The sequence below is a fragment of the Chionomys nivalis genome, chromosome 2, assembly GCF_950005125.1.
Source record: "Chionomys nivalis chromosome 2, mChiNiv1.1, whole genome shotgun sequence".
NCBI lineage: Eukaryota > Metazoa > Chordata > Mammalia > Rodentia > Cricetidae > Chionomys > Chionomys nivalis.
In genome coordinates, this window is record NC_080087.1 from 126370488 (window position 1) to 126389142 (window position 18655).

At 37.8% G+C, this 18655-nt stretch overlaps 1 protein-coding gene across 1 annotated transcript in view; it reads right to left on the reverse strand.

Moving 5' to 3' along the window:
• Spag16 (sperm associated antigen 16) overlaps window positions 1–18655 on the reverse strand; it is a 931645-nt gene that overhangs the window by 764216 nt on the left and 148774 nt on the right. The window contains exon 11 of the mRNA XM_057761301.1: window positions 7770–7897. Coding sequence (XP_057617284.1) covers window positions 7770–7897 — 128 coding nt within the window. The remainder of the gene's footprint in view (window positions 1–7769; window positions 7898–18655) is intronic.

An 18655-nucleotide genomic window follows, 5' to 3' on the forward strand; every position in this document is an offset into this window, starting at 1 on the left:
CAAACTCACAGAGATCCGCCTGCTTCTGCCTCCTGAGTGCTGGGATTAAAGGCGTGCACCACCACTGCCCGGTTCTCACAGCATCTTTAAGCTCCCTCCCTCTGTTTACACTGGATTCCTTATTGCTCCTGGAATACTGCGTACACATATCTGCCTCATAGATGGTCCATCTTCAGTTTTTCTTCCATGCTCTCTGCACACCCCACTTCTTCATACACTACAGGGTCTCATTCTACCTGCTGTCCTATCAGAAAAGACCTGGTCTGTCTTTGATCCTGAAGCTACCCTGTACTGTTTCTCCCTCTGCCTCCTTTTATGTTCTCCAATAGCACTTTGGGCACAAAACGTGCTTTACCATCAATAGATTTTACACTTGACTTACTGTGATGTCTGGTAAACGCCAGCTGACTGCAACAGAATTCTTTCAGAGAGTTAATTGTTCAGAATAATTGAAGAGTCTTCAGTTTTGTTGAATGAGTTTGTGAATATAAGTATCATACAATATTTCTTGCATTGAGATCTTTTTAAACAGGCTAAGTTATTTAATTTTTAAAGGCCTAGAAAATCTAGAGATTAAAACTAGATGAATGCTAGAGAGCCCACAAACAGCAGCCTCAGGAATCCAGCTCCTATCATTGCTCTGAGCCTTTACAATGTCCTTGGTCCCAGCGACAAGAGAGTAGACAGTCCCTTAGTTTCAGTCACATGGTGAAGTTTATCGCTTAGCAGGCAAGAAACAGAATATTCCAATGGACTCAGAAAAGAGGAAACTGGATAGTGAACACCTACCAGTACTGTTTTTCTTCAAATGAACTAGGCAAAAGCTAACTGTCTGGGTCTTTTCATGAATGCTTAAAAATGCATGCCTCCCCAGGCATATGGTGAGCAATGGGAGAAAGAAAAGAGAGTGGGGACTGGAGAGGTGGTGGGGCAGCTAAGAATGTTCACTGCACAGTCATGAAAAGCAGGATGCAGATCCCTGTGCCTACATATGAAGCCAGGCATCTGAGAATGCCTCTAAATCCAGCTCCAAGTGAGCCAATACCTTCTTTCGGCCTCCGTGTGTGCATCAACCCCCCCACACACATGTGCATATGCTCATGAAGATACATATACACAGACATAAACGTAAGTAAATAAAATAATCTTTGAAAGCATATTTTTAGAGAAGTAACCATAATGAAAGCATTGAAAGTACCTGGAAAACTAAGGGTAAAATGCTAGTTATATTTTGGGGAACTGCCTCTGGAAGCAGGTGCATTTGCAGTAAAGTTGTGAATGAGGCAGAGATGCAAACCTTGTGCATTGACGCTGCCAGTAGAGTGAAAGGCTCTTGCTATGGAACAGTAAGAAGTGTCCACAGAACAGACATGAATGCCGTGTGTGGGCCGAGGGAGGATAGGAGAGCACAGGGCCAAAGGGGAGGCATGATTTTTATCTCGTAGAGTCTGACAGGTGCAACACATACTTAAATAGGAGCTCTGATGACTCAATTTTACTTTTTTTTTTTTGGCTTTTCGAAACAGTTCAATTTACATTTTTGTAACGTCTATTCTGTGAAATAAATGATTATGGGGTATGGTGGGATTACTTAGTAGCCTTTTGATTTGATTTGTTAGTGATTACTAAGAGAAGTAGAGAACAAAGGTGAAAATTTTTAATGCATTCTAAATTAAAGAACTACCAGAATTATTGGGAGATTCCCCCCACAAAGCAGGAATCCAATGTACTAGACAAGGGTTCTACCACTGAGCTACATCCTCTACAAATCGTGATTGGGATGTCTAATAGTAAAAATTATAGGGAGAAAGAATGAGGATCAAAAATATGTGTGGTATTCTAGCTGATTTACCTGTTTGTTTATCCATGGTAGTTCTTTCATGAAGATGGAGGTTAGGAGAAGTCCAGGCTTTCTGGGGGAACACAAATGTCTTTGTGCATTAGAGTTGACAAATCATATTCAGTACTCAAGTGCAGGGAGCAGGTGTCAAGATATTACCACTTGGAAACTATTGAAAGCCAGAGAATAGAAGATGCCGCGTGAGAAACTGCACTTAATGATAAGATGAAGCTAACAGCTGGTCGTAAGGGGTGGTCCCTTAACCAGGCATCTTTCCAAAGAGGAGCAATCACTGGACAAGCTAAGAGGAAGGAGCATGGGAGTCCACAGGAAATCCAGGACACATAAACATCAGCTGGAGTCTCAGGAGGAAATACAGGAGTGGCCAGCTGACTAAGCAGTACCTCAGTAGTGAAGAAAATGAGAAGCCAAGCATGACCAGTGGTACAGTACAAAAAATTACTAGTGACTCTCTGATAAAAGGAGTTTCAGAGAAGGGAGGTGAATGGCACGTCTTGGTTGTCAATTTGTTGGAATTTTGAGTTACCATGGAAACAAATGTCTAGGTGTATCTTTGAGGGAGTATCTAGATTCAACTGAGTTGGAAAGATTCATTAAATACGGGAACTAATATTCCAAAGGTTAGGAGAGTAGACTGAGCTAAAGAAGACAGTCAGCTGAACACAAGCGTTCACTTTCCCCTGCTTCCTGGCTGCTGATGTAATGTGACAAACTGCCTCAGACTCTTGCCACTCCCCCTTGCCCACAGTGATGGATTGCATCCTCAGATGGGAACCAAAAGTCCAACCTTCCTTCCTTAACTGTTTAAAGTAGAGGTTGCTCTTTCTCGTCCTGATCACAAAGCAAGAAACAAGCGCAGACAGGAACTCCAGTGTGGGGAGAAAGGAAAGAACACGTGGGATTGTGAGTCCCTGTATCTTTGCCCAGCTCTCAGGAGAAAGCAGGGTTCTGGGACAGAACACGAGTAGGGCGTAGTTCTGGAGGTGAAGGGGAGTTTTAACTGATGTGTGTTATTGCAGCACATTGTTTAGGCTTCTAGACGCCATTCAGACGTCCAGTGAGAGCAGTAGAAACATGTATACCTAAACCAGAGCTTAAAAGTCCTCTTAACTAATCTAATTTAAAGGCCTTCTGATCCTTTGACCTATGAAATTACACTCTATAAAAATGCAAATTAGTAAGACATTAAGAATTTTTAAGTTATTTGGATTTTAATATATGTTTTATTATGACCTAATTAAAAAAACAGTAAAAATGTTTTGATATATGTTTTTCTAGAAAAAGGATGCATAATTAGCATTTTCTGCACTTATACACAATCTAATTAATTATTTTAATGTTCAACTATAAAGCAATTATCCTAGGTCATGACTCTCAAGAGGGAAAAACAGAGATTTTGGCCTAAATCATAGGTTATATGGTTTTATATTACTGGTAAATTGTATGCATAGCTCTAAAAAGAGAGGTTTTTCTTCTTTAAAATTTTTCTTAAATAAGATGTGGTTTGCTTATTGCTTTCATCTTAAAATATTTCTGATTCAAATCTTGTAATTCTTATGGTATCTGAGCATCGTGTGTGTGTGTGTGTCTGTCTGTCCATCTTTCTGTTTGTATCTGACAAAAACAGAGAGCAGAATTCCATACTGAGATGTGCTCAGATAGTGCCTATAGAGCAGATAAGCCTCATCATGGTTGCTCAGAAAAACATAGCAGTTTTAATAGTATTTATTAGTATTTCAGTATTAATGGCCTTTTCATATATTTTAAAGTTAAAAAACCTACCAACTATAGCTTAAGAACATTTTCCCACTGATATTAATTGACAAACAAAAGCAAAATTCATTCCTGATCATTAAGAAAATGTTCTTGCCTAAAGAAGCATACAATCAAATCAATTAACCCTTTACTAAAGATATACTAAGTACCAAGACACTGTATGTGTTATAACATGGAATTGCAATAATAAAGCTGTGCATTTATTTTCTGTGATACTGGGTACTGAACCAGGATGGTGCTGAATCTCTCAGAGCTGGAACGAGATGTGTTTCCAGGATGCCAGCTTGCTGCCTGTGCTCTGGGATCTGAAATTCTGGTTCTCAGAATCGCACAGACAGCACTCTTAACCACCGTCCACCTCCCCAGCCCCCAGCTCTAGGAAGAGAGGAACCCTTAGTTTTACTTTGAAATTTTATAATATGGGTAGTTAATGACTGACAGTGAAAACCAGAATAAACAGGAAGAGCTGACAAAATGAAATAAATGGGAACCCCACAAACAGACAGCAGGAAGAACTGTGGTACCATGAGCAGAAATGACTAAACTGCCAACAATGCCAACAACCCCCTAAATCAGTAGTCCCCAAACAGCAACTTAACCTAAGTCACACTAAAAGATTAAACACCACTGTTTCTTCTGGTTTACCTTTCCACTGCATAAGCCATAAAGATGGACCATTTTCTTCTAATAAAATGACTAGCAAAAATGGTGGAATTCCTCCCTGGGCTGCACTAGCAGTTACAGGGCAGCTGACATGTAGAGGCTGGAAATAAAATCAGCCGCAATCTGGGTTCTTGCATTTCCCTCTTTCTTTTCCTTTTTTTATTGAACAAAAAGTCTTCCTTTAACCTCCACTCAGTTTCTTAATTGACCAGTTCCTTCTTTCTGTAATTTGTGCCAGCTGTGCTGACTACATCCAGTTGCTTGATCTCTGTGGTCACAGCCAACCGCTACTGGACAGCCAATGCAGGTGACTATGAAGAGTCGATGCGTTCATTACCAAATGTTTCTGTAAGCCAAGATTTGCTATTGTAATGTGATTAGCTATTAATTTAGGAGATGAAATATGAGGATGTGAAACAGAATTGCTATCAATGAAAACTAAATTGTCATGAATAAGTAGGGAAATCAACCTCTGAGAGCCTGGTGTTCTCATTTTAGATTAAAGAAACCACAATTTAAAATTGTAGATGGTCAAAGCCTGGCGAAAAGCTGTTGGTTGCTCTCCACAAACTGATGGTTGCCCTATTGCTGAAGACAAGGCTTACACAATTCAATGAACATGGAAAGTCAGACTGGTGCCCACCTAGAGCCTTCACACCTATGGACTAGTGCTCAGGGTACTGGAAGGTACTCTGCATGCTACCAAAGGAGAAAGGTAAATGCCAACCTAACTATAAAGCCCTCAATCGCCAATGGTGATCTGTCTGCAAAATATGCTGGTTCAATGGTTGTGCAAAGTTGGTGGGAGTAACTAACCAACATTTGATTTGACTTCAGGTAAACTGCAAAAGATGGAACCCGGGTTCTATACTGCTAGGGTGACCAAGAACCTGGAACTAGATAGAACAGGGTCCTAGGGGAAAACCAAATGCTACTCTTCTGCTAAAGGAATGTAGCAATAACATGACTCCAAATGACATTGTGCTGTACACATAGCACAGTTCCTTACTTAGCAGTCATCAGAGATGGGAGCAAAATGCAGAGAATCACAATTGGACAAAGTGTAGAGAGTAAAAGACCTTGAAACACTTGGCCATCAGTGAAATGTCTCCATCAAATTTCTCCCTCACACCTCAGAGAACCCTATGGAAGAAGAGGTGGAAAGAGTTCAATAACCAGAGGGATGAAGGACACCAAAGAAAAAAGGCCATCTGAACACAGCAAGACTGAAGTACATGTGAACTCACAAAGGCTGTGGCAGTGTGCACAAGGCCTGCAGAGGTCTGTACCAGAGGGGAGCCTAGAGCTGAAAGAAGTAGAAACTTCTCCCCATCCCTGACCCAGAAGCTATCTCTAATTGATAACCACTTGCAAGTGAAAATGCAGTTTCCTTCAAGGGAGTCTCACTGGAGAAACAAATCGCTCTTAAGGGTAACAGTAGATCAGCAACAGAAAACACACTCAACTGCACCCTTGGAAGATGGTTGTCTAATAATGATGAGTCAGGGCGCTCTTTTCTCTAACCTTACAAGTCCTTTGGGTATAGATTATGTCTTCTGGTTTGACATTTCTATGGGACTCCTCTGTGTGAAAACACATGTGTCTCCTTGTCTATATGTATTTCCTGTCCTTGCCCTTTGATGCTTTTTCTTCTTTTAATTTTGTCCTATTCCATCTTTGTTTTATTTTATTTTACTGTTGTTCCTTAGATGCCTGTTTGCTTTCCAATAAGAGACAAAAAGGTTATAGATGTGGATGCCAGGAGATGGTGAGGAACTGGAAGGAGCAAGGGGAGAGGAAACCATAATCAGAACATAAATGTACAGAAAAAAAAAAAAAACCTGATTTTCTATAAAAGAAAAAAACTCAATGTATGTATTTCTTTTGAAGCATAGACTATTGGACATTTGTGCAAACAAGAGCATTTCTTACTACAGAGTCATTTTGTATTATAATTCTCCTTTTATTATCAAATTAAATCTTCATATTCTCGCCATTGTCTGGGCCTAATAGAGTGGAGTGTTGTGGAAAATTCTTAAAATGCAATTCTAAAAAAAAAATAAGTCTCTTTTTATACCAATTCATATTATACCCACTGTTGAAGTATAAGTAAAATCTGTGAAAATAAATTTTTTTATCTTGAGTCAAAATAGTAGATGGTGCACTATTGGCTTAGCTGAAGTTAAGAAATAGCATGTAGAATCATATCTAGTTAAAAGACATTTAATGAAAGAGTCATGACCTTACTTCAAAAGACACATGCCTATACATGCACACGCACACACACACACACACACACATACAGAGGGAGAGAGAGAGAGAGAGAGAGAGAGAGAGAGAGAGAGAGCTGTATTTTTCATTTTATATAGAACCTTAAGGGGAGAAAGTATCATTTTCATGATTCTCTTTAAATCGTAACTGAACTTTTCAACTCACTAACCTAAGGGCTTTATTCATGTCACTAAGATCATATTTATTATATATCTAAAGTAAGACATCATACGCAACATTCTTCTTCCTAAGATATAATCAAATATTATTCAGTATATCTATAAATGTACATATTTATATACATATATACCACCTATAATAACAACCATCTAAATATCATACCACATATATTAAAAAGCAGAGGACATATTTCAAATGGAAAAGAGAAGAGTTAAAGGTAAAATATATTCAGTCATGACAGGAATAAGACATTAGTCTTGCTTAAGGAGTGTATGAATAATTACAGAATTTTTCCTATATATGATTTTACTCAAATCATTGGTTCTTGAAGAAAAATTACATATGCCTTAGATTATATTTCAAAATGCAAGAAAGCAATACTATTTACCTAAGGTATAATAAAAATCCATGATTATCAACAAAAACTATTTAGTGAAGTTTAAGTATTTCACAAAGTTTTACTTTACAGTTACAGAACACTGAAAAATATTTTCTCAAAAAACTTAACAGCCCTATCAATGCCCAAAGATACAAAATAAATACATTTTTCATAAATATAAATTTTCAGATTTATGAAGTAATTATAGTTTAATGAATTCAATGTAATACTCTTTTTCTTTAAATCGGTGTTACTATAGTTCATGAAATTATGACTTCAAAAAGAGTAAATTAAAAATTATATTACTAGGAAAATCTACATTGTTAGAATCAACAAAATAAATGAAATCTATAGTTTTCTCAGATCTTGGGTTTAAAATAATCCTGGAAAACTCTCTTAAAACCATGTGTGTTATTTTAAGCTGGAACTATAACCTCAACAATAATAAATCACAATAATGTACTTAGTCTGCACTGCCACCAAGTGCCTAAATCAATTAATTTAAACAATTTTCTTTGCTGCAAATACCTATTTGCAAACAGGGTAAGAGTAAATCACATAAGCCATGACTAGTTAACACCACAGTTTAGACAGGACAATAGGTTCTCAAAAGCATTGATAAAACTTGAAGAATCCTACCAGCTCACTGGGAGTTCATGAAGTCTAAAAATGTTGTTTAACTTGTAGTCAAATTTTGCTGGACAAAGGTTTTCTTTGCAGGCACTCAAGTTTGGATCTGGTTGCATATCTGTGGGAAATTCTGAATCCTGCAGGATGTGGGGATGAAGAAAAAGATCTCTGTTAGATATCCACCACACTCCTGCAAACATTGATACTATCTTAATTTAACACTAAGTCCTAACAAAAATATCATTATAGATGACTCTTATCACCCATCCCTCATATCCCACTCCAATTTTGAGAAAATATTCAAGCAAGACAAAATTTAGAATAAGGCACCTATTTGTTTTCATGGATGATTTAGCTCTGGGCTGCATACGTATTACAAATTACTTGAAAGCCTTCCCTTGTAGATTACTGTGAAGTACAACATAATCTTATATGATCTGTCAATTGTCGTTTTTTGATAATCATTCAACCCAAACATCAATTGCATTTCAGCAATCAAAGTCTAAGGATTTGTGAACCACATTTGTCCTCTGTAAACAATATGCCTACAAATATTTTCATTTGATGTAATTTCTCTTGATAGCAGGCTAATTATGATTTTCTTAAATTCAAGGAAATGGGACTAACTTAAAGGTATTTGAAAATGGCAAAACTTTTCTTCAACAGTCCTTCAAATCCCAAGCATTAGATATCACAGCTCTGTTTGTTAGTTAACCTGCTCCCCGCCTCAAGCAAACTCTACACGAAGAGAATCTCCTCAGTGAAGGCAAGTTAAAGACAGGCCCTCAAAATCTATAATGACTTACATATTACCTGTTTAAATCCATACACACAGGAAAGGAAATAATTCCATAGTAATTACTTTCTAGCATTTCCATTAGAAATTGAGGCATATATTTACTTTTTCACTCAGTTATATATTCAAATTATATTTCTAAAATACACACTGTACCAAATAATATTCTTGGCATGGGAAAATTTATTAATGAACAAAGCTAGTAACAACTGATGCCCTCATGGAGGTTAGATTCTAATGATTCCTCATATCATGAGAGATAGAAAATATTAACCAACATCAGTAGGTGGGATTATGTTTTGATTAACAAAGTAATATGTATATACATAGAAATTTTACACTATAATACTACAAGAATCAAATCAATTCTTGTCTCAAACCAAGATATAATTATTACTCACATTTTGGTTTAATTATTTAATTGCTTCCCCTTGGATTACATAATGTTGGGACCATAATTTTTTTCCTTTTGGAAATGATTTTGTTATTGTTATTCTTTTTTGCTAAAAAAATGTGCAATATATTTTAATCACGTTTTCCCCTCCAAAATCCCTACAAGATTCTCAACACCTCCCTATCCACTCAACTCTATGTTCTCTGCTACTACCTCAAAACAAGAAAACCAACAAACCAGAAACACACACACAAAACACCAATACCAAAACCAAAACAAATAAAAAAGATCAATAAGATAGAAAATGTGAAATAAAAGGCAAAATAAAACAAAAAGTCCACAACAATACCACTGAGTTTGTTTTGTGCTGACCAAATACTCCTGGGCATGGGAACTGTTCTAAACTATAGTTGATAGAGCCAGTGAGACTCCAATGAAAAAAAAAATGATTTCCCCTTTGCCAGCTGTCATTAACTACAGACAGCTTTTGGTTAGAGATGGGTCCCTATGTCCACTTGCTCCTCTCAGCTCAGGGACCCATCTGGCTTGAACCTGTGTAGATCTTGTGCATGCTTCCACAGTCTTTGTGAGTTCACATGTACAACAATCGCATTGCATGTGGAAGACTCAGTTTCCTTGGAGTCATCCATCACCTCTGGCTCTTAGATTCCTTCTGCCTTCTCTTCCATATAGATTCATGATTATAGAGGAAAGAGTTTGGGGAAGAAATTATATTTCAAAATGAGTGCTCCAAAGTCTCTTTCTCTGAACATCATCCTTTTGTGGATCTCGGTGTTAATTCCACTATAAGGCAAGAAGTTTCTCTGATGATTGTGTGAATCACTGATTTATGGATATGACAACGTGACATAAGGAGTATTTTATTGCTATGCTCCTTTAAAAGATTAATATGAATATATTTTCTTCAGGTCCATGGACTAGCTAATCTTAGGGTCTGGGCACCTTGAGCAATGTGAAGTATGGGTTCTTACAGAGTGTGCAAAAAAAAAAATGTGGTTGGTTACTCCTGTAGCGTTTGTGCCACTACTGTACCAGTATATCTTGCAGGCAAACCACCACTGTACAGTTTATACCTGTATACCTTTCAGTGCCATCAATGCTAGTCAGAAGGGCAACGCTTCTAGTTAAGCACCAGCTCTATTTCTTTGTGTTTGATGACACAGGTATCTTCAAAAATAGGACCTTGCCATCAGGTTGTTGAAAGGAATTGATAGCCTTGGAAATAAACTGTGATGTTTGGTGGTTTTTATTTGGCCCTTTGGCCAAAGCTCCCACATGATGCAAATTATTCCAGGCACTGGAAGTTTTACTTTGTGACATAAAATGTCTAGTTGGAGCACTGTCTCCCCTGCTATTTGGCAACTTCATTTAGATATCTTTCATTTACATAAAGATTTTCAAATGGCTGTTAGGTGTTAGCTGTCTTTTCCATGTTTCTTCTTTTACTCCTCTCTCCTATTTCCCTCCTTATTTAATCCCCTATTCTAGTTTTGTCTTTGTGTTACCATACAGCACTATATTCTTTCCCTCTTCCTTGGGGGTGGCCCTGCCACCCCATAGTCCCTTACTTAGTACCTATCCTCTATGTTTATTCAGATTATAGTACATATATGGAAATCTTAAAAGCTAACATTCACATATAAGAAAAAACAAACATTATTTATCACTGGGGGTCTCTATTGCCTCACTCAGGATGATTTTTTTTTCCAACTCTATCCATTTACCTATGAATTTCATAATTTCATTTTTCTTTTTTCTTTTTTGAGCTAGATTTTGTAGACCAGGCTGGCCTCGAACTCACAGAGATCCGCCTGCCTCTGCCTCCCGAGTGCTGGGATTAAAGGCGTGCGCCACCACCGCCCAACTTGTAGTTTCATTTTTCTTAACAGCCTAGTAATATTCCAGTTCATAAATATGCCACATTTTAATTACCCCTTCATCAGGTGATGGACATCAAGGCTATTTCCAAATTATCATGAATAAATTATGAATGGATATGGATGAAGATGAGTGACTGTCTTACTAGCAGGATGCAGTTTGGAGAGGTGTATGTTCAAGAATGTTATAGCTAGATCTTGTGCTACACTGATTCCCAGCTCTCTGAAGAACTGTCACTTAGATTTCCTAATGAGAACCTTTTGGGTCCAGCCCCAAGGCCCTTTCAGGTTCAGAAAGGAAGCAACAGCCAACAGCTGAAGGCAAGGGAATCGCTCATTTCATGCTTTTCCAATTCAGTACCTTTATTATTCTGCCATGCTAAAAAGTTTCCGGTTTATATACACACACAATCAGCAAGTCTCTAGCAACAGCAAGGTTACAAGAATTTCTCAGGGTCTTAAAACAGATAAACGCTGAATGAAACGACACCTTCAGTTTAATTTATGGCTCAAGGGAGGCGTGGCCAGGAAAGTCCTGGGAAAATCTTAGAAGCAAAAAGATTGATTTATAGATCTTTAAATTCTAGGAAGAGGAAAGAGGGGGATTCGTGTGTTACATTTCTAAATGTGATTAGTTAGACTAGATGTTTGTGGCTGACAAATGTAAAAGAAGAGAGCGAATGCGTGGGGGCTCTCTCACCCTCTGGAGCTGTGGCACCTTCAACCGCCTCAGGGTAGCCATGGCGACCAGTGTAAACTGCTGAAGATACAAGCAGCCTGTTCTGCATTAGCATTTTCGCCAATGTTAGCTGCCTAAGAGGGACCTCTCAGATCTAAGAATTACATCTATCACCCAAAGCAGTTAGAACAAGGAGGATCTGTGGTTATATAATAAAAATCTGGGGCCTGACAATATCCGACCACTCTGGCCAAATGGCTCATTAGTTCCCATGGCGTCCATGTGAAAAGAATTACCTTTCTCCAGAACTGGTTAAATGATCAATGGCTTTTTCCTGTTATCTCCCAGGGTTAAGACACAGACAGTTAATTTCCTAGACTAAAATCCTGAATCAATAAAGTGAGTTGAGAGCAAACGAAGGGTATTAATAGCCTTTTCAAGTTAGAGCAGGGGCTAACTGAAGTTGAACTTTCCCAGATCAACTGTGGGTGAATTGAGGACTCCCTTTCTCCTTATAGCTGACGACTATGAATGAACAAGCTCGACATGCCATACCCTTCTCCTGCGCCTATCACTCAAGGTCCCAAATGTGATCTTTTTGGAAGACTCCTCTCCTTTCCAAATGCCCTGCCAACCAAAGATAATTGGGGGGAGCAGGCTTCTAAGTTTATTTCAGGGAATGGAGCAGAGAATTGACAGAGGGGAGCAAAAGGTTTTTGACTGTGTGACTAACTTTCTTACCAGGGTGCCCCAGTGTGGGAATAATGTCAGCCAATAAACCAGAATATGTGAAAAATTGTGTCCATTAATTGATTAATACACTCTTGGGATTAGTCCCACTGCACAAGGAATTTACAGCAAGAATAGCCGCTCTTCCCAGCATCTTGCATCTGGGCTTGCCTCCACTAGAACTCACATTTCTGGTGAGCTGACCTTCTGATTTGTCAGCTGAAATCTCACCGCATAATCCTGCAGACCGCAGCAATTTCCACAGCAGTGTACAAGCTAGCCCTCCCACCAGTGATGAGTAAGTGTTTCCCTTTCCCTCCAATATCGACAGCAGGGGCTCTCATTTGTTTTATTCATCTTGGCCATTCTGATGGGTGTAAAATGAAATCTCAAAGTAGTTTTTTTTTTTTTAATTCCCCTCATGGCTAAGCATGTTGATCATTTCTCTAAGACTTATAGTGTAAGTGTTTCTCAACCATTTGAGTTTCCTCTGTTAGGAACGCTCTGCTCAGATCACTAGCCCATTTTTTGATTGGATTGTCTTCTTGATGTTCAGCTCTCTCATTCTTTATATGTTTTAGATATCATTTATGTACCAGATGTATGATTAGTAATGATATTTCTCACTCAGTAAGCTGCTCCTTTGCCTGAATGATGGTCTCCTTTGTCATAGAGCATCATATTTGTTTTATGAAGCCTCGTTTATGAATTGTCCATCTAACTGTCTATAATATCAAAGTCTTTTCCTGTGCCAATGAGTTCAAATACGTTACCCACCATCTTTTCTATCAGATTCAGAGCATCTGCTCTTCAGTAATGTAATCGATCCATTTGGAGCTAAGTGTTGTGTAGGGTGATAGATAAGCATCTATATTCACCCAATTTTACCACAACAATTAACCGAATATCTTGTCTTATTTCCAGTGTGAATTTTGACTTCTTTGTCAAGAATCAGGTGTTCATAGGTGTATGTCTAGTTCTTCAGTATGATTCTATTAATCAGCATTTCTGTTTTAATGTCAAGACAATCCTGTTTGTTATTACTATAGTTCTATAATACAACTTGAAATCTGGGCTGGCAGATAGCTTTTGCAGTTGTTACAATATTCAAGACTGTTTTAGCTTTGACTGGTGAACTGATTGTGAAAACCCAGACCCTACCAGATGTAAATATTAACCATTAGAGACAAAACTATCTCTCATCCTACATGATGCTCTAACCACATATGCTGCCAACTGGGCACACTGTTCTACCTACAGGTGTGCCTACTTAGAAAACTTCCTTTGTAGTTTACAAGATTGCTTACGCTTCTAACAGTAGAGATCAGAAAGGTGATGACTACCATTGGAAAAGTTCGGAGACAAAAGAATGAAAAACAAACTAGTAATTAGTGTAATCAACTTTAAAACTTAGAAAGTAAAAACTGATTATAAAACTGTTTGTACAAACCATTAAAACTGTATAAATAAAAACACCCCCGGACTATTCTGGGCCATTTGTTTAAACAACATCAAATGAGTCACCATTTCTTCAAGGCACCAACTTCATATATCCATCTCAGGACAAGAAATCCATCTGCAAGTAATGGTCTTCAGGGCTTTGACACAGGAGAATCTTTTATGTTATTCCTTGTTGTGGGAGGCTGCTTGTTTGTTCCCGGCTGCTCAGCTCCAAAATAATCACACAGAAACTGTATTATTTGCAATACTGTTTGGCCAATGGCTTAAGGGTATCTCTGGGTAACTCTTGTATCCTAAACTAGCCCATCTCCATTAATCTGTGTATCACCACGTGGCTTACCAGGTAAAGTTCCAGCATCTATCTCTGGTGGGTCTATATGGTGTCCCCTCTGACTCTGCTTCCTTTCTTCCAGCATTCAGTTTAGTTTTCCCCACCTACCTAAGTTCTTCCCTATCAACAGGCCAAGGCAGTTTCTTTATTCACCAATGGTATTCACAGGATACAGAGGGGAATCCCACATTAATTTCCAGACCTTGTTTCCCAAAGAAGTCACATGACTCCCATAATTAGATATATTGTGTTTACATTTCATTCTATCCTGCAAATGTCCTTTTTTATTGTTTTCTTGACCCATTTTCAGTCAGTAGTGAGTTGTTCTGTTTCCATGAGTTTGTATATTTATTGATATTTCTGTTGTTGTTAATATCCACCTTTAATCTATGGTGGGTCAGATAGGATTCAGAGTATTATTTCAATGATCTTATATCTGTTAAGAGTTGCTTTGTGTTGTAGTACATGCTCAGTGTTGTAGAAAGTGCCATGAGCTGCTGAGGAAGCATATCCTTCTGTTTTGGGGTGAAATGTTCCATCGGTGCCTGTTAAGTTCATTTGATTTACTGTAGTTTTTAACTCCAAAATTTCTCTGTTTAGTTTTTGTCTGGATGGCCTGTCTATTGAGGAGAGTAGGGTATTAAGGTCATCTACTCTTACTGTATGAGAGGGACAATGATGTCTTATTAATCCCGAAGTTTCTTTGTAACACTATCACAGTCATGTTTTCACATGACACGTAATTCAGTCTGTTTTGTAAAAATTATAGATGCCACATTTTGTATAATACTTTTGTCTCTTTCACAGTGCTCAATGCTATAAACAAAGCTTTCTGTCTATAAATATGTACCACATATATTATTTTTCTTAAAGTACAAACATACTTTCAGAAGCACAAATAATTGATTCAAATGAAGCAAATATTTGACAAAAATATGAAAGTTTTTCATAGGTACATCTTCAGGACTATCCCAACTTTAACTTCTAATGATCATATAGTACTGTGTTAATAATGTGAATACATACATATGTACACAGAAGACTGCATTCCTCAAAAACATTTATATGCATCATTTTCATAAGCATTGCTATAAAACTGCATAAAGCTAATAAAATTGAGCATTTACTAAAATATTACCAAATCCTATCACTTATTTCTAAGCATGGTAGAAAATATAACAATAACGAAATAGGAATTTGAAAGAATATTTACAAAAAAAAAAAAAAACAAGCCCTAGTTATTGTCAACATGTATGCACTCACAGAAACAAAACCCAAGAAGACTCCAGTCACCCAGCCAGCATTTCAGGAGACAACAGCCAACAAATGGTCAGACAGAATCAGTGAGGTTAATGGAAAATGCATGAATAAGAGCAATGCATGGAGTACAGAGGAAGGGTAGCTTGAAACTATTCTTTCAATGTACATAGCCGCTGTCACATTAAGAATCATGGTTCTACTTCAGACCAAACTTGGTCTGAGTGACAACTTCAAAGAGAGGCCCCCCTATGTGAAGAAAAACTCAGGTCTGAAAATTCAGCCTCTCCTTAGCAATTCAGCTATCATGCACTGAAATGAGAGTTAGGCAAGCTGTTTAACTTGTCCTTAAGATATGCTTTACCAACTGTAAATGATGGCCAACATCTTCCCTGAGCGACATGTGGCATAATCCTTGTAAAGCAGGCATCGCGTGCTTGGCACTTAGTATGTTGTAAACATTCCCTGTCTCTGTTGTGGATGTCTGTGGCTCCTGATACCATTGAAGGCAATTCAAATGCTGTGGTTTAGGCTGCCACCTGGGGCCATGCTGGCATCTGAGGGCCATGACTCCCAGGCAGGCTATCTAAGAGGAGTTTCAGCAAGCAGTGATGATGGTGTGCCAGAGGCCTCGATCCAGAACTCACGGCAATGAACAATTTGTGGTGGGGCTGACTGGACAAAAGGGTATACTGTGTGACAAGTCACAGCTCCCGACGCCACTAGCATGGGTGAAGAGTTGGCAAAGATGGAGGAACGAGGTGAGTTTTTGTTTGTCCGCTTATTTTTAATTAATTAACTAATTAATTAATTAATTGGGGGCAGGACATGCTGCAGAAGTGAGCTCATTGGACAGCCAGCAATAATTCCCCAAGGAGGAGGAGAAACCTTGTCCCTAAAAACAACGTAGGAGGTACCTTAGTTTTTCCTGTTGCTGTGATAAATGCCCCGACAAAGTCAAACTAATGGAGAAAGTTTAATTTGGTTCAAAGTTCAAGGTTGTAGTCCAGTCTGGTAGGAAAGTGAGAGCAACAGAAACTCCGGGAGCAGGTCATGCTGCGTTCCCAACCAGAAATTGGAGCGTGCTGGTGCACAGTTCCCTTTACTCATTACAAATTCCAGAATTCCATCCATGGGGGATGGTGCCACCCACAGTGGGGAATCTGCATACCTCAACATAATTATGATAACCTCCTTCAGATGAGGCATCAAGAGCCTCATCTCCCAGATGATTATAGATTATATCAAGGTGAAAATTAGCATTAGACCTCACAGATCTGGCCAGAGAAACAGTACTCAATCTAGACCTCTCACCTCCCTATTTGCATGGACATAAATGTATGCACACCTCACACACAGGTTAACCTAAACACATAAAGAATGCAATATTTAAAAGTTAGAGGAAGAATATGTAAAAGAATATTAAAGCAGAGATAAATAATAAAACTATCAGACAGAGAGCATATACTTATTGCTAATTGCAGATATTATAATTATGTTAACAGATGAGAGAGTTAGATTTGAGTTGATAAAATATTATTAATGGTGCCCATGATTATGATGATAAGATAAAGATGGATGGGTGGATACACAGATGGGTGGGTAGGGAGATATAAGTCAAAAGGAAAATGGAATGATGATGACTTACTACTACAGATGATTAAATCTGATAAATGATAAAATTAAACTTCTTATATATAATAAAAAAACTAAAGCTACAATACAAGTAAATTTCCTTAATTCTAGTAACAAGATAAAATGCTAAATGAAACAATAATATAAAGTATTTGAATTACATTTTGATATATATATAACAAATTTGATTAGTTTAACTGTTTTGTAGACTCAGTCTGTCAAGTGACTTTGTTTCAAATCTCACGAAAATTAATATGAATATTTAATTCAACTCAAACCAACATTTTAATATAAATTTGTGGCTTTTCTCTTATAAGTGTTGTGTTCAGCAATCAATCATGGTGCGAAATGGTAGATCACTGGTCATTTACATGAATTTTTAAAAATTCATCAGTGAAAGATTAATGTTTTAAGGTATAATTTATTTAAAATGAATTAAATTGAGATAAATTTTAATGAGACATTTCTTTTATTAATTCCCCTCATAGAAATATGTTTACCAGAAATGAAAAAGTTTTGCTAAGGCTTCTGTGCCCTCATTATTTCCTTCATCGCTCAACTGGTCCATTACCTGCTGGCAAACCTCTCACATCACTCCTTAGGAATGACTGACAGCAGACATTATCAGCAAGACTTGCCTGAGCTAATTGACATTCATAGGCTAAGTTTGAAAATTACAGCAAGCCAGGAAAGGCGTTACTTATATATTGGTTTGCTCCCTTGACATTTATGTTTGTTTACATTCTAAGGGCTTTAGATTTTAGGAGAAAAGCAGTACATTCACAAAACGCTGTTTTCCCAAATGCAAGCATTTGGTGTTTAGTGCCACTAAACTCCTAATCTGACTTTAAAGTCTCTACTATATGTTGCATAAAATAAGGCTGTTTTATGTATTTTAAAGCTATCACCAAGACATTCCTTACACTGATTCATATCAAATTAGAATGAGGCAAAAAGATATACAGAAATAAGTGGTCAGCCATAAACTATACTTGAAAACTCTACACCTTCACCATATTTTAAAGTGTATTTCTAGACGTAATGGCCTATTTATTCTATAAACTAACAGAATGGAGACCCAAGATCTGCTTGATTTACAAACGTAGTGAATTATGCTAGATACATACTGAATATTAACAGCATTTTCATGAAAGGAATTATTGTTTTAAGAAACATTTTAGGCTGGCACTGATCTAGACGCTCCCTCTCTACCAAGTAGTTTTCATAGTGCCGGAATACACTATTGAGGCTACTGGAGAAAAAAGGCATTTATGGGCTTATTTAGCTGTGACCCCTATATACTACAACAGGAACCTGCCAGACAGGCTGTGTCCACTTGTGCAATAGAGGCAGCACTGTTGTGGTGACAAACACTGTTCTCTGATTGGAGTGGAAGGACAAGAAGCCACATCTAGTACTCTAAACCAACTAAGACCCCAGGTCAGAGGACCTTAGGAAGAGCTTAATTCAGTTAAGCTAAATTAAGTGTTAAGTTGCTTTCTAAATACAGGCGCTTATACCCATAGACAATTTTCCCTGACAGTCTTAATCACAGTTCTCTCTTTCTAGTGAACTGTGGTGAATGCTGACTATGGCTGCACAAGTTTCTAGTAAGTGCAAGTTGAGTACTCAGCTCTAAACAAGACATGAACACAATCCCTTCTAAGGCTGAGGGTACCCTGCAGAAGAGGCCAGAAAGAAGTGAAAAGCCAGAA